Here is a 15,622-nt window from a genome sequence, read left to right on the forward strand (position 1 = left end):
CTTAAATTTTCTAAATATTATGATAATTAATTTCCAAGGATCCTGTGAGCTTGCATACATAGCAAGAGGATTGTAATCCCAGCTATCAGAATTATAACTTAATCTTTCACACAAAGGGCAAGGATACCCAACATGAAATAAATACTGTGTAAAGAAAATCACATTATTCCTATCATTTCTGTGGTATGATCATCAGTTTCCCTGAGGGTATGAAAGATTTGATCCTTCAAGTTTGGTGAAAACAGTGAAGATGGCATGTGGCAGCTGGTGAGCCAGGTCACCTTTGTGTCGGGACCCAGGACATTCCTCTGGCTGCCCTGGGTGATTCGAGACCCTGCCAGGGGGCTCAGAGACCTTGGCACAGAGTCAAAAACACCTGTGCCTTCGATTTTAGTCCGTGGAAAAATATTACCAACTTTGTGTGAAGAGTTACAGGCCACAAGAGTTTGAGTGGAATGATAGTTAATTTGTCACAGGGTGAAAAAGTAGAATTTTGGGGTTTTAGAATTGGGGTTCAAGAAGCGAGAGGGAAGAATCTGGGTGTGTCCTGTCCTTCTCCTTCTTCTTGTCCTCCATCTTCTGCTGGGATGGTGACACTTTTTGATAGGTTTAGAATAGAGACAGACTGTCTAACATAGGGGATAGGTATTGGGAAATTATTGTAAATAAAGTACATGTAGTTCATAGTATAAAAAGTTAACAGCACCCCAAGGGCGGTCAGTGTGCCTCAACCCAACCTGCTGGACAGATCTCAGAGAAAGAATGTAATAGATAAGAGAAAATAAACAACCTTGAAAAGCAGAACAGACGAATCTCGACTTCTTCTGTCATAGGGCTGGGAAAAAAAGGACTTTCTAATACCTTGGGAGCCATCTCAACCACAGAAACCCGAGACCTTTGCAGTAGGACTTTGTGCACAAAAAGCTCCTGGGCCAGGAGTTGCACAAAGGGTGGGGCACATGTCACATGCCTGGGTGCTGGGTGGGAGGTGGCAGGTCCAGAGCACAGGGTGAACTGCCCCCTCTTTGCTCTGCACAGTCTGACTAACTGCTCTTGCTCATTTTAAATCCAGGACTGGTTGTTCAGTACACAAATGACAACGGCATCACCTGGAGTTTGCTGCGGGAGCTGGACTTCATGTCGTACCTGGAGCCCCAGGTGGTCTCCATTGACTTACCCCGGGAGGCCAAGACCCCTGCCACCGCCTTCCGCTGGTGGCAGCCACAGCATGGTAAGCAAGGACATCCCAAAAACTCACTGAGCAGCTTTACACAACCCACATGTCAGTGCTGCTCAGTATCGACAGGTTGGGCAGAAACCTCAGCTCGTGAGAACCACAGTATTTTGAACAGTTGGATGTTGTAATATTTGGGCTTTCCTGAGTCACCTTATGGCCATGATTTTCTTTTGTAGCACCAAACTGATGAGTGGGCTTAAGAGTAAAATTGTTTAAGAGCTAAATTTCAATCAAAGATGCTGAGATGACAGGAGGGAGGAGGAGGAAAAAAATTACATTTTAAAAAAGCCTAAATAAGATCCAAGCTTTTACCTGAGTATAGAGTGACCTGGGATGCCAAATGGCTAACACTCTTCGTCTCATTTTTAGTCTGTTTTGGAAGTGTAGGCATAACTTGGCCTTGAATCTGCCTACCTGGTGGCTCCCATCTCACTATTTTAATATCTCCACACTCCAGAACAGGACCCCCTCCTCCCACCATTTCTAGTGTCCCAGAGCCCAGCTTCCCAGCCCCTGCAAAACCACTCAGCCACTTCCCACATCCTCAGCTGAAAGTTAAACCCTGGTGCTGACTGATTCCTACAGCCACTGTGAGAGCTCCCACCTCACATGGGGGCACATTACCACTATTAAAAGTGTCCAGATTAAGTCTTACCTTTGCACAAGGCAGCAGCTCCTGGATCTGCAGGAAATAAAAGGCAATATTCAGAAATATAGCAAAGTACATTGCAACAGCAATTCCTTGGGGAGCAAAGCACATAGCTTACATTCAGGTAATTATGGTATGCAGTTTCTTAGACATCATTTATCATTTTGATGGCTGATTTTATTCATACATTTTCTTGTATGTGCTGGACTTAATTGTCCTCACTAGGTAAGAGAATAGACAAGAGGGATGTGATTTAGTTAAGAAGACAGTTCCTTTGCTAAGCAATGGCTGGTGCACCACAGACCATCACTCTGTGATGATCATTTGCATTGGTGAGTGGTGCAATGTCCACCACCAATGTTGCTCCCTATACTTGCCTTGGTGGCACCTGGATGACATCTGTCCCTGCTGAGGGTCATCACTCTTAAGACCACTGATATCAGCCCTGTGGCTCCCAGTATAAACAAGGTTTTATGACTGGAAGTTGAGATATCACCTTCCACACTGGCACGTACGCCAGACAACCACTTCTGATCAGAGATGTTAGTTCCTTCATGGACTATCCTCTGTCTGCCATTCCCTAGTGCAGAGTGGCCCTATCAGCCATGACCCACGTTCCTCTTGGTGGTAAGGCAAAAGTCCTGGCACATTGCTGCAAGCTCACAACTTATGGTAAAGGCTTTCCTTGCTCTCCTGTGAGGGCAGCAATTGTGCAGTAAGAGGTTCTTTTCAGCATGCCAGTAGAAAGGTGAATTGAAATGAAGGCCAAAGAAATGGGCTGGAGATGATGAAAGTGAAATGCCTGTAGGCTGGAGAGCAAGAGGAGAGAGGTTTCCAGGAAAGAGAAGAGCACTTCTCTACATATTATCTATATGCAGAGCCTTCAGCATTTTCCTTCATGTTCTATTCACTTTCATACAAAAGCTATTTTGGGAACTAGACAGAGCCTTTCCAATTTAGCTGTGAGGAATAGCAGGAAGGTTGTGACCCATAAAATGAAAATCCCCAATCTAGGGGCTCAGGGAGTATCTCATCCAAACAGAGGGAGAGCATATGGCAAAGGCACTGAAGCTAAAGAAATTAAGAGGGAAATACCTGTGTTGATCTGTAATAGAAACACGCTCTAGAGTCCAGGTGCATCCTTGAGCAATGTTTTAGTCTTGTTTAACAGCACTCAGTCTGTGTGATTGAGCACTGCTCACTGAGTGAACACAGAATATGGGCATTAAGAACAACTTACAGGCACTCCTCTAACCTGTCTGCTCTGGTTTTTGTAGGGAAGCATTCAGCTCAGTGGGCTTTGGATGATGTGCTCATAGGGATGAATGACAGCTCTCAGACCGGCTTCCAGGATAAATTTGATGGAACTGTGGATTTACAAGCAAGCTGGTACAGAATACAAGGAGGTCAAGTAGACATCGACTGCCTGTCTATGGATACAGCTCTGATGTTCAGTGAAAACATTGGTATGTGTCATCAAACGTTACTACATTTTGTATGAGTCTATTTTATAAATTACATAACAATCGAGTTTTACAAGATGAGAGGTATAGACTGTGACCGTGTTCACAGGGGTCCCAGGATGAGGGGAGAGACGAGGATCTGACTCCATGTTTCAGAAGGCTTGATATGTTATTACATGTTATATATTATATTAAAACTATACTAAAAGAATAGAAGAAAGGATTTCATCAGAAGGCTAGGCTAAGAATAGGAAAAGAAAGAATGAATAACAAAGGCTTGTGGCTCGGACAGAGAGCCCGAGCCAGCTGACTGTGATTGGCCATCAATTAGAAACAACCAACATGAGACCAATCACAGATGCACCTGTTGCATTCCACAGCAGCAGATAATCAATGTTTACATTTTGTTCCTAAGGCCTCTCATCTTCTCAGGAGGAAAAATCCTAAGGAAAGGATTTTTCAGAAAATATCATGGCTACAATAGACAAATCCAGGTATTTAGAAATCTGTAGGGAAGAGAAGGCTGGAAAAAGGTGAAGATAGAGGTAACAAATCTGAATGACAGTATTGAAAGCATATGCTGAAGGTACACTTTGTTGTTATTGTTGTATCTGTTGTTATTATTGCATTTGTTGTTGCATTTGTTGTTTTGCTCTCTTTGCTTAGGAAAACCTCGTTACGCTGAGACTTGGGACTTCCACGTATCAGCCTCCACATTCTTGCAGTTTGAGCTGAGCATGGGTTGCAGCAAGCCATATAGCAATTCCCACAGTGTCCACCTGCAGTATTCCCTAAACAACGGGAGAGACTGGCACCTGGTGACAGAGGAGTGTGTCCCCCCAACCATCGGCTGTCAGCAGTACACCGAGAGCTCCATCTACACTTCAGAAAGATTCCAAAACTGGAAGAGAGTTACTGTCTACCTCCCACCCTCCACCAAGTGAGCTCTGCTCTTCTGGCTATTTAGCATGACAAAGATTTTGCTGATCTAATTAGAACAAACATCCTCCAGCTTGGGAATGTTCTGCATGTCTTTTAAATTTTTAAATGTGTGTTGTCACGCCACCAGAATTTTAAATTTCACTTCAAAATATTTCATCAGCTATAATGTGAAGTGTAGGGACTTAAGGAAGTTACAACATTGATGAATGAATTCTTAAGTCTTGCCTATAATTTCTGACAGTAAGAACAAGAATGCTAAACCAGCTTTTCTAACGTTTATGCAATAAGAAGCAAGAATAAATACCCTGATCCATCCTTTCCTACATTAGTGTTTTCTGTTATTGCACATTAAGTTGTCACCCAACATTCAGGCATGTTAGTCACAGCATTCAGTAAGTGAGAACATGTCACTGGATGTGCCACCTTCACCCTTTTGACCGGGGGGAGAATTCTGCCAAGCTCTTCAGGATATCACAGGGCTGTAAATGGATGTGGCAGATGTGCTGGCATCCATCTCTCTAAATAAAACCATGCTCTACTTTAGGAACAACAGGTAATGATGACACTGCTTACCACTGTTCTGAGTAGTTCTTTAATTCTTCAGAGCACCCTACACATTACCTCTGTACGTTTCATCACTCAGAAAATACAGTGGTAAAAATGGACACACAGGAAATGAACTGGGCCTGGAGTTCACATCTTGGTTTCCAATTCTACAGCTCACTCCAGTGGGCCATACATCATCTTCCAAAGAATGTTTTTTCTCCAAAACGCTTTCCTCATTTGAGGACAACAAGGCAGTCAGCAGTGACAGCAGTGTGTATGCATGTGCATATTTTCATACATTCTTATATATATATAAGAACATATATATCCATTGTTTTTCTCTTTACACAACATTTAGTATAAATGAACTTTCATAACTTCTTACTTTACTGATGCAGTTTTATTGTTTCCATTCTGCTAGCAACACATGGAGCTGTCAAATGCTAATGGAACTACTAATTTCTGCTCAACCCCTTTGTTGATAAGCAAGTGTCTCAGCAATGTTCTTTCTTGATCATCACTTTGGGCACCTTTCTTTAGAATATGCTGGAATTTTGCCTAAAAGACTAACCTGAGAAATTTAAACTTCCAGTTTCCACTAGAATATTAATCTTTTCAAAATAAGTGGGCCATGGTTATTAATCTACTTTTCTCCAGAAGTCTGTGGGATTTTCTTTAGTGGATTTTGTGGATCAGAATTTCAAATCCTGAAATACATTTCCTGTGTGTTTAACAGCTCTCCCAGAACACGGTTCAGATGGATTCAGTACAACTATGCCTCTGGAGTAGATTCTTGGGCCATTGATAATGTGGTCCTGGCTACAGGATGCCCCTGGATGTGCTCAGGGCACGGCATCTGTGATTCAGGCCATTGCATGTGAGTAGGAAACTGCTGAAGATGCTTCATGGAAAGGATGTGTTTTATCCAGGCCAGATGGATAATACCTTTTCTTCCCAATGTGTTGCTAGGTGTGACAGAGGGTTTGGAGGTCCTTACTGTGTCCCTGTCCTTCCTCTGCCATCTGTCCTGAAGGATGATTTCAATGGTAACTTGCATCCAGACCTTTGGCCTGAAGTCTACGGTGCTGAGAGGGGAAACCTGAATGGTGACACCATCAAGTCTGGAACAGCTCTCATTTTCAAAGGGGTCAGAGATTACTTACATTGAAAAACAAATAATGAAAACCAGTAGAGTCAAAAATAGAAAGTAAATTTTCTCGTGTTAGCCACATATGTTTATATTGAAGTCTTAGCTAGAATTTGACATTTTCATTTTTCTTGTCTTTTCCTACCCTAAACATGCACCATGTTTTCCACAGTTGTTTTTTTATGAACAAATGGGTTTCATCTCTTGGTTGTGTATTATTTTGTTTGTGGTATAAACTCCTCCTTGAACACCAGAGCAAAAGAATGAAACTCTACACTGAGATTCTTGAGGTGAACTATTTGGAAATATGGCACACATTACAATCATCTTGAAGTGTCCTGATTGGCTTTTTAATATTTTGAGTAATACAAATTAGTCAGGGCTGTAGTCTGTGTCATCAATGTTTATGTAGTTTGCCTGTATTTTACTCAATTCTATCATTCTGATAGAATTCTAGTTCTTTAAAGACTTATTTTTGTTGACTGTAGATTTCAAAAGGCCAGGAAATATATTTTCTGAATTTTTCTGTTCTTAACAAAATTAATAATAGGCTTTTGTTCACAAGAACACAAATTCTCAGCTCACACAAGTCTTTATTTGACACTGTGAACTCAGATGCCCCCCAAAAAGAGAAGTAATATTTAAGTAATATTTAGTGTACAAATTAGTTCTTTGAAGTATTTATTTGCAAAAGCTTGACTCCAGTTCAACCTCTTTAGATTATTTAAATCCCAAATCACAAGATGTGAGTTGTCTAAAATTTGCATTGCTTGTTCCTGCAGATTGTTCCCTTGGGGGAATGGGTTTGAGAAAGAGGGAAGCTCTGAGAGGTGGTTTTTGCCAGATCTCTGCAGAACAGGGACTGGCTGTGGCCCCAGGATCCACCCAACAGTGAGCTCATCAGTCGAGCTGGACAGGGACTCAGGATCCCTGTGAGGTTTCCTGTGTGCTCCCTTTCCTTACAGGTTGCCTCAGAAGAGGATATTTGTACAAAATATGTTGTGAGATATACAAAATAACTCCTAGAGAGGATTGTCCCTGCCTGGAAATTAGGGTGCCTGGCAACTGTACAGTTTGCACAACAAATGAGTGCAGTAGCTTGGACTCAATGTCTGAGTCAGTGCTGGCAGATCCAATCACACCCCAGGGGTTCAGAGCACAAACTGAGTGAGCTGTAACTGTGCCTGTACCTGACTGTGTAGCTGTACCTCTGTCATACCTTGGCTCACTTTGCCAAGGCTGTCACTGGCCCCATTTTCTACCAGGGAAAAGGTGTGGAACAGAGAACTTCCCCTCTTGCTGCCAGCAGCAGGCAGAAGCAGACAACAGCCAAGCAGCAATTAGCTGCAGAACACACCCAATAATGAGAACTGACATTGTATATTCTGTTTTTGCAGGAAGGACTGAGAATGCTTGTGTCAAGAGATCTAGACTGCACTAATACAGTGTACATCCAGTTTTCATTTAAATTTATTGCCAAAGGTGAGATCACTGTTGACTTACTATCACTTCTCTAGCTTTGTTAGTACACAGTAGCAACACAGAAAAGAATACAGATTGATATTTTCAACTTCAGTGTATGGTAGGGATCTGCAGTTTATGGTAGATTATATGAGAGCTTGTTTGAAATTCTGCATCATCCCTACCTTGCTCCCAGCCTACATGGTTGTCTGTGCAGCTCCTAAGGAAAAAGTGGACTGTAGCATCACCAAAAGTAGCACAGCTAGTAAAGTCTTTGGGCAGAAAAGAAACAAAAGAGCTCAAGGTTTTGTAGAGATTTCCCATTATGTTGGGGAAAAATTATTTGTCCAATTTTTTAATGTAATAAAATTTTGCCTACAGTAAATTACTTAAGTGACTAATAGTCAACTACAGTGTTTTTAATTTTCTAGTTTCAGTCTACTGCATAAAAATCTCTTACCATTTGACTGCCTAGCAGGTAGCTTGGAGATAACTGAAACTCCATAATTCTATTTAATTGATATAAAGAATAGTCAGACTTTGCAAGACAAGTTTTACACGTTGTTGTAAATAACCTGTGACGGTTCCTCCAGTACAAGGACTTTTAAGCCAATTATTCAGTCTTACCCTGCTCCAAGGCCCTGCCATCCTTGGCTTTAAAAAATAATTATATCCAAGTCTGGAGTGACATGATGGAGAACCACGAAACTGCTTGAAGGTTTGAGCCACTCCCATGCAATTTCAGAAGTTTTCTCCAAATTTTATGATAGAATTGGCACTTCCAGGGTGAGCTCTGAATGCTGAAAAACTCCTCTCACTCTGGTCTAAGGAAGATGTCCATAGTTTCTGTGGTAAGCTCAGTGCTCTGGGACTGGACCCTAACTGACTCAACATTTACCAACAGCCTGAAAATAGTTTGGAACCCTCTCTTTCTAACTAAATAAGTATCTTAGCCAAATCTGTGTATGGATGAGTGAAAATATAGCTCTTTTTGAATAATTATTGATTTTCTTTAATGGACATTTAATCATATATATTGGGCTATTTATTACTGGGTTTGGTACTTCATCAAAAAGAGAGAAAACTGTAACAGCCAAAAGCATAATATCCCCCAAAATGATAACATACCAAATATTTCATGTTTATAAGCAAAGTCTTTGTGAAGACTTCTCTTACAAAATTATGCCTTGGTAATATTTCTTCATATGACCATTGAAAAAAATATTACAAAATAAAGTGAGTAAAAATATTGCTCTGAAGGCAGGAGTAGCCAAAGGCTCAAGCCTGGATTTTGACACTTGACCCACAAGGAGTACCCACATGAAACCCCAGGAGAAATTGCTCCTTATTGAATCTGTGTTACTTGTTAGCCCTACTGCTGGATCCAGGACTCAGTCCCAACAAGCTCCCCAACGTTGAATGCAAATTGATACAGCTGGGCATATCTCTCAGCTGTGAGTGTTAAAAGCAGTGTGTTGTTTACTGTTAATTGCCACAGATAAGCTGAAATCAGCTCCTGACTGCAAACAGCTCCTCCCTGCTCTGCTACACAGCCCATGGTTGAATACTTAGCACTGGAGCAGAGGGGAGCAGGAGCATCTGCACCAGGCACTTTGCTTTCAGCAAATGTGGTTCATTTAAGAATAGAACAAGGGAAAATCTTGCACAGTAACACACCATGAGTCAGGGATGAAGAAACTGTCCCTTAGTCCTTTCCTTCTGCTGGTTTCTGAGTGTTTGGGGACATGCCATCACTGTGCCACACCATGAAGGGAGCAGAGAGTTTAAATTTGTCTGAGACCTCAGTTCAGAGATGCCATCACTCGGACACTGGTATTCCTGGACAGCAAGTTAGGCACAGGCCAAATAGAGGCTGGGGGCTGAGCTTGTGTATGGAAACCAGCATCAAAAATGAGTGCTGGGCTCTAATTAGCATGTGTTAATAACTAGGGCTGTAAAGAGCTTTTGTTTTTTACTCTGTAAAGCTCTAAGGAAAAAAAAATAGGAGGAGCTGGTAGTTAGAAAATGCAAATTTTACTGTCAGTTCCACTGACTTTTAGGCCCAGTTTAAAGCACAGAATATTGCTTTGTTGTTGTTAAAACATGCTAATAAATATCCTCAGTGCTCTCCATCAATTATGTTATTTCTGGGCATGAATATCCTGATCCCAGTGTCTGCAGTGAGAGTCATAGACTCATAAATTTATGAGGATAGGGAGTGAGTCTTTATCTTGGGTGCTACAGATGGTGATGATAATGTCTTGTAGCTGTACAAAACAAGCAAATAAATACTGTATTACTGGAATATGTTTGTAGTAGAAGAAGCTGCTATGTTCTAATCTCAAAAAATATAACGCTGAGATAGCTTCTTATGTAAGTAATTAATTATGATTGTGTGTATAATGAACAGTAGTGTAAATTTAGGCCCTATTTCATTTGCATTTTGCAGACAAACAAGCAAGGGTAAGCACAGAAAGTCATATGTGTACAATGTGTATGTAACATCTCAATAGCTTAAGCTGTTGTTAAAGGAACCCGTACTTTGTAGTGGATGTCAGAGCAACATAATTCCATTTATACTCGCTTGAACTTACTGGATTTCAATGAATATAAATCCATGTCCTTTATGCTCCAGGAACCCCTGAGAGGTCTCATTCCATCCTGCTGCAATATTCTATCAATGGTGGCATCACTTGGCACCTGATCGATGAGTTTTACTTCACCCAGACTACAGATGTGCTCTTTATCAACGTCCCTCTGCCCTACGCAGCCCAAAGCAACGCAACACGCTTCAGGCTCTGGCAGCCCTACAACAATGGTGAGGAAAAGACACACCCCTGGGAGGCCAGGTCCATGCTGGCACAGCTCAGCCTCTCTAAGAAAGTGCATTTCTTGAACTGAACAATTAGACTCTTAAATCGTGGGGGTTTTGTGTTTGAACTCCTGCAATTAGAATTACTGCAGGATTATGTTTGCTGTTCTTAAAAAGTGGTTGAATGCTTTAAAGTGAAGTACCTTCACCTGATATCCCTGGACTGTGTGCAGAAAAGCATCAGCTTTGGCCCTGGAGGGAGTGGGAGATCAAGAAACACCAATAAAGTTAACTTCACTCAGGTTCTTCTCATTATATTTAATGGCCATGATTCTCACTCACACTGAGGCCCCATTAGGATGCTCCAATTATACAAAAGTGTCCCAAGTGTAAATGGGAACTGGGCCTACCTTAGTCAGAATTAACTAGGCATTAAAAACCCATTTAGAAAGAGTATGTAGTGAGCAGTTAATCTTTTGATTAAATTGTAAAGGACTGGAAAACCACAAGAGGAACACAGCTCCTTCCTCCTGATTACAGGAGATGTGCCAGCTGAAGGAAGCTCTTCTCTGCTCTCAGTTACTCTGAGCACGGTTCCAAGCAGAAACTGACATTAACAGCTGTAAAGAATTCCAGCAATCATTTAAACATGGTGATTCAGCAACAGTTTATTCCATGTAGGCAAATTCCTAGCACACCCCTAACAAAAAAAAAAGCAAATTCAAATCTGGTCCTGACAATCCTGTTTCAGTTCATTCTTCTGACATGTCCTGCCTAAAACAATTATCTAAACTTTTCTCTGATGAACTCAAACACTTTTAGATGAAGGAAAAAACGCTGCACAGAAGATCTGTCAATTTAATCCTTCCTCTTCAGTTGGAGAATGCCAGTTTTCTGATATATATGAATACATAATCCATTGGAAAGAAGGAGTTTCAGAGTTTCCTTCCCTATGGAAGCACTCCTCCCAGGCAGAAACAAGCTGCTGAGTGCAAGGATGTAGAATGAAATTGCACTTTCAGGCTGCTTTGACTGTGTAGCAACTATTCATTTAGATGATTCTTAATTGAAGAAGACAATGACAGAATTTCAAGGTAAATATGATTTAAATAGAAGATAATTGTTCAACACCCATTGCTTTTCACTCTTTGTTTTGCTGTGGCTTCTATAAATTTTAGGGAATAAAAGTTAATTCCATAAGGTTAAGCTGGAAAGCGGTATGGAAACTATTTTCATGGAAAGTGAAAATAGTGATCCCACACTTTTAGCACCCTCCTGTTCACATAATCCATAAATACTGGCTGCTGTTCTGCTCTCTAATAATATTAGTACTAGGTCTTAATAGGAATATTTCCGTTTTCTTTGTAGGCAAAAAAGAAGAAATCTGGATTATTGATGACTTCATTATTGATGGAAATAACCTGAAGAATCCTATTATCCTTTTGGATACCTTTGACTTTGGCCCTAAAGAGGACAACTGGTTTTTCTATCCTGGTGGAAACATTGGGCTTTATTGCCCATATTCATCTAAAAGAGCTCCGTAAGATTCTCTCAGGAATACAAGAGAAAGAGGTGACTTTGTAAAGTGAGCCTAAAGCACTCCTCTCCTTGATTTTCAGGGAAGAAGATTCAGCTATGGTGTTTGTTTCAAATGAAGTTGGAGAGCACTCCATTACCACAAGGGACCTGAGTGTCAATGAAAATACTATCATCCAATTTGAGGTACTTGTCCTCAGAAAGTTATTTTGCCTTTTGCTTCATGTTCTTCTATATTCTGCCCTGGTGAATTTGCCCAGCTGTTCTGATTGCCAAACAGAGAAACCTGTCCAATTTCCCCTCTAATTGATTTGACATTACCCTCCCTCATGTGAATGTATCATGATGCCTTTAATGCACACCTAAGGGAAATTTCTGCCTTCTACTTTCTTGTCTAAATTACTACTTTGTCCATGCCTGTACACTTGCACTGATAGCATTAAAGTCCATGTCCTGTGCATTGGAGAGTCATGACTGCAGGCAAGAGAATGAGCAAAATATAATGAGAGTCCAAATTGCCACTTCACAGCCTGCTCCAGGTAAGCATTTCTACAAGCTCACCAGTGGAGAGCTACAACTTCATCTGTGACAGTAGAAAATAATTTTTCCTACCTGCTGGAAGGAAATTTTTCCTATCAGGCTTAACTGGTGTACTCTCTCAAAGACAAGCTTCTGCCCACATCATAGCTGCTCTAGATGAAGCTGGTTTTTGGCTATCGTGGCCTGAAGTAATCCCATTTTCTTTTTTAAAGAAAGTTCATGAATAAGGAGCATATTTCTGTGTTTCATACTCTCAGTGGAAGCAGGTACCCCAGTGACAATACAGAGTCTAAACTAAGCTGTGTTTCTGACTTATCCTAGAGTCTAAACTGTGCATTGCCTGGGGCAGCTATTGATGGGAGTAACCAGTTAGTATTTATTAGTTTAGAGAGGTCGTTATATTGTCATTAAGAAACTGGAAAATAATCTGGCACGTAAATTGCTGTGCCACAGTTACCAGGCTGCTTTTAACAACAATGTGGCTTGTTGTTGCATTAATATGAGCTACATAATAATCAGCAAATGATAGGAGTTTATAAAAATTACTAAAATGATACTAAGGGTTTTCCAAGAAAATTAGGTTTAGCTGTGTACTCATGCACTCTTCAATCTGTCATGCAACTAATTCATAAATTATTGAATGCAAACCATTTCCTCTTTTAAAATATAGATTACAGCCTGTAGAACAAAAATGTTTGAGATGACTTTAAGATATTCATAAGCCTTGATAGCATTAACTCATAAAATCTACATGTTTACTTCCATATGTGGTAAGAACATCATTTTCAGCTCACGTTTTTGAGAACATTAGTGTAAATGAAGGAGTTATGCATAATGCAGTAGTTTCTCTCTGTGTCTCAAGAGTCAAAACCTATATTGGGTCAAGCATCTCTCTAAGCTTCCAGATGAGTAGACAACCCTTCTAGTCAAATGTAGGTTGATGGGACTCATGTGCACTGAAGAGTGATGAAGGAAATTCAATGTAGGATACACTTTCAACATTCATGCACAGTTCTAAGCATTACTGTGTTTTAGAAACAAATAGATTTTCTTAACAGAACAGAATGCTACAAAGACACTTTTTTTTGCTAAAAATATCTATAAAAATATTGAAATGTTACATAGTTTTAATGCTTTGCAATCAGCAATTGGTTTTTATTTGTTGAGTGGTAAGTACAGTACATCTTGCTTTATATGACATGCATTCTGTAAAGAACTAATTTGTCTTCTTTTACAGAAGCAATTTGAAATTATAAGAAGATCAAAATATCAGTGTAACAGGAAAACAAACTAACTTGCACTGATTGTCTCAGATTCTGTATTAAACAGTCGGTATTTTTTTAGTAGTAGGACTGGTTTTCATGTTCTGCCTTTTCTACTGTTCTTTATATCAGGAATCTCGTGAGCACACCCTGAGAAGTCTGACACTGCCAAACTAAGACATTGAATCTAAATCCAGTCCAGCTATGATGCTCTAGGGCTTTGCCATTATACATGAACAAATAGGTAGTGAGTGTGAAAGCTGAATATATTAAGGTGATAAGCTTTTTTTTATATGTAACATAAAAGAGGATCATAGTGCAGCTCAGCAATTAACAGCTCAGCATTAACAAAATGTTAATGCTTCACCTTTTGTTTTAATATTTCTGCTTTTAATAATGCACATTTTCTTGATGCTGTTATTACTTCAGTACCTGCCAGAGGCTTGCAAGAGCTGGTGCATTTACTCCAGCAATGTTAGCAGCTCTCCTTTCGGATTTGCCCAATTAACTTTGGTTTTCTCTAGGTAGAAGTTATTGGGGACTTCTTATCACATTCATTTTATCATAACCCATGGTGTGATATACTCCTGGACAGGAGAGCAATGTGCAAGAGTTCCTGTTCATGTGCATGTCCTGAGTGCATCATCCCTGTTGTTAAGTGGGTCCCCAAATCTCCATTTTCCTGGAATAAACAAATACCATACCCGGTGGGGGAGGCTGAAGAATGATTGGAGGTCCCACAGTCTGCCCTGTGTCACCTTCTGTGTTTGGCCCCCAGATCAATATTGGCTGCACCACTGACAGCTCCTCTGCTGACCCAGTGAAGTTGGAGTTCTCACGAGACCTGGGGGCCACCTGGCACCTGCTGCTGCCCCTGTGCTACAGCAGCAGCAGCCACCTCAGCTCCCTCTGCTCCACCGAGCATCACCCCAGCAGCACTTACTATGCAGGCACTACCCAGGGCTGGAGGAGGGAGGTCATTCACTTTGGAAAGCTGCACCTCTGTGGGTAAGTGTCCAGCTCCTGTTCCCGCCCAGCTGCTTTTGCTTTGCTTTTATTTCTGTTTTTCACCCAGCACAAGGGTGGTGCATAAGAACTGCAGCACTAGAGCAGACCAAATGACCAATTTTTCTCTGCTTTTGGCCCTGAATGTTAGCTGGTGTTCAGGTGATTCCCCACATCATATTGTGCCTAATGCTGATGTAGAATAACCACAGGCAACTTCCTATTACCTATATATTTAATTAGTGATAATTTAATAGAACGGAGTTGTTTGTTGAAATTAACACAAAACTGACTGTTCTTAGCGTGCTTTGAGTGTTCTTTGCAGAGCTGCATCAGCCATTTCAATTCACTGATGATATTCTTGCATGAAATTTGAGCTTCATAAGAAAAATGCAGTAAAATGTGAGCTAGTATAAGCTTAATTCCAATTCAGTATAAAGAAGTGGTCTGATCTAAATAATGTCTCAGTCAATCAGGCTGGATGATAACACAGCATAGAAAAACAATATGTGCTAGCAGGCACAGTAATATGTAACTTTTCAAAGTAAAAACCCAACTGTTTACTTTTTCAGGAATAACTGTCATCTAGCATCAACTCACTTTATGTAAAAGCTCACACCATTAATGATTAAACTGTAGCATGTATGAATGAAAATGAGCTATGCAACTATGAGACTTTATGAGTCTGTGCAGCTATGAGACTGAGTATTTATGAAACTACTGCAGTCAATGGGTCCTCCACTAAATAAATGACCCCATATGTGCTCTGAAAGTATGAAAAGACCTATATAAGGAATAAGAACCAAGTTTGGAAAGACTGATTGTTTAATAATTTAAGGAAATGTTTAAATTTTAAACTTGAGTTTTCTGGTTTATGACAGTTAACATTTCAAGCATGCAATAGGTAACCATCTCTTTCAGCAGCTCACTTGTACTTCCTGGTTTTCTGCAAAAGAATTATTTTACCCTTTAGGCAACCATCAATGCATTCTTCCAAATAAAAATTTTGACTGTGCAAACTC

At 40.5% G+C, this 15,622-nt stretch overlaps 1 protein-coding gene across 1 annotated transcript in view; it reads left to right on the top strand.

Annotated features, from left to right (window-relative positions):
- Positions 1–15,622, top strand: part of RELN (reelin) — a 240,218-nt gene that overhangs the window by 182,192 nt on the left and 42,404 nt on the right. Inside the window, exons 32-41 of the mRNA XM_005423559.1 lie at positions 1,073–1,231; positions 3,164–3,352; positions 4,016–4,289; positions 5,574–5,714; positions 5,807–5,984; positions 7,382–7,466; positions 10,081–10,263; positions 11,626–11,797; positions 11,877–11,979; positions 14,374–14,603. Of these exons, the coding sequence (XP_005423616.1) occupies positions 1,073–1,231; positions 3,164–3,352; positions 4,016–4,289; positions 5,574–5,714; positions 5,807–5,984; positions 7,382–7,466; positions 10,081–10,263; positions 11,626–11,797; positions 11,877–11,979; positions 14,374–14,603 (1,714 nt within the window). The remainder of the gene's footprint in view (positions 1–1,072; positions 1,232–3,163; positions 3,353–4,015; positions 4,290–5,573; positions 5,715–5,806; positions 5,985–7,381; positions 7,467–10,080; positions 10,264–11,625; positions 11,798–11,876; positions 11,980–14,373; positions 14,604–15,622) is intronic.

Source organism: Geospiza fortis, unplaced genomic scaffold (assembly GCF_000277835.1).
Source record: "Geospiza fortis unplaced genomic scaffold, GeoFor_1.0 scaffold424, whole genome shotgun sequence".
In the NCBI taxonomy this organism is placed as follows: domain Eukaryota; kingdom Metazoa; phylum Chordata; class Aves; order Passeriformes; family Thraupidae; genus Geospiza; species Geospiza fortis.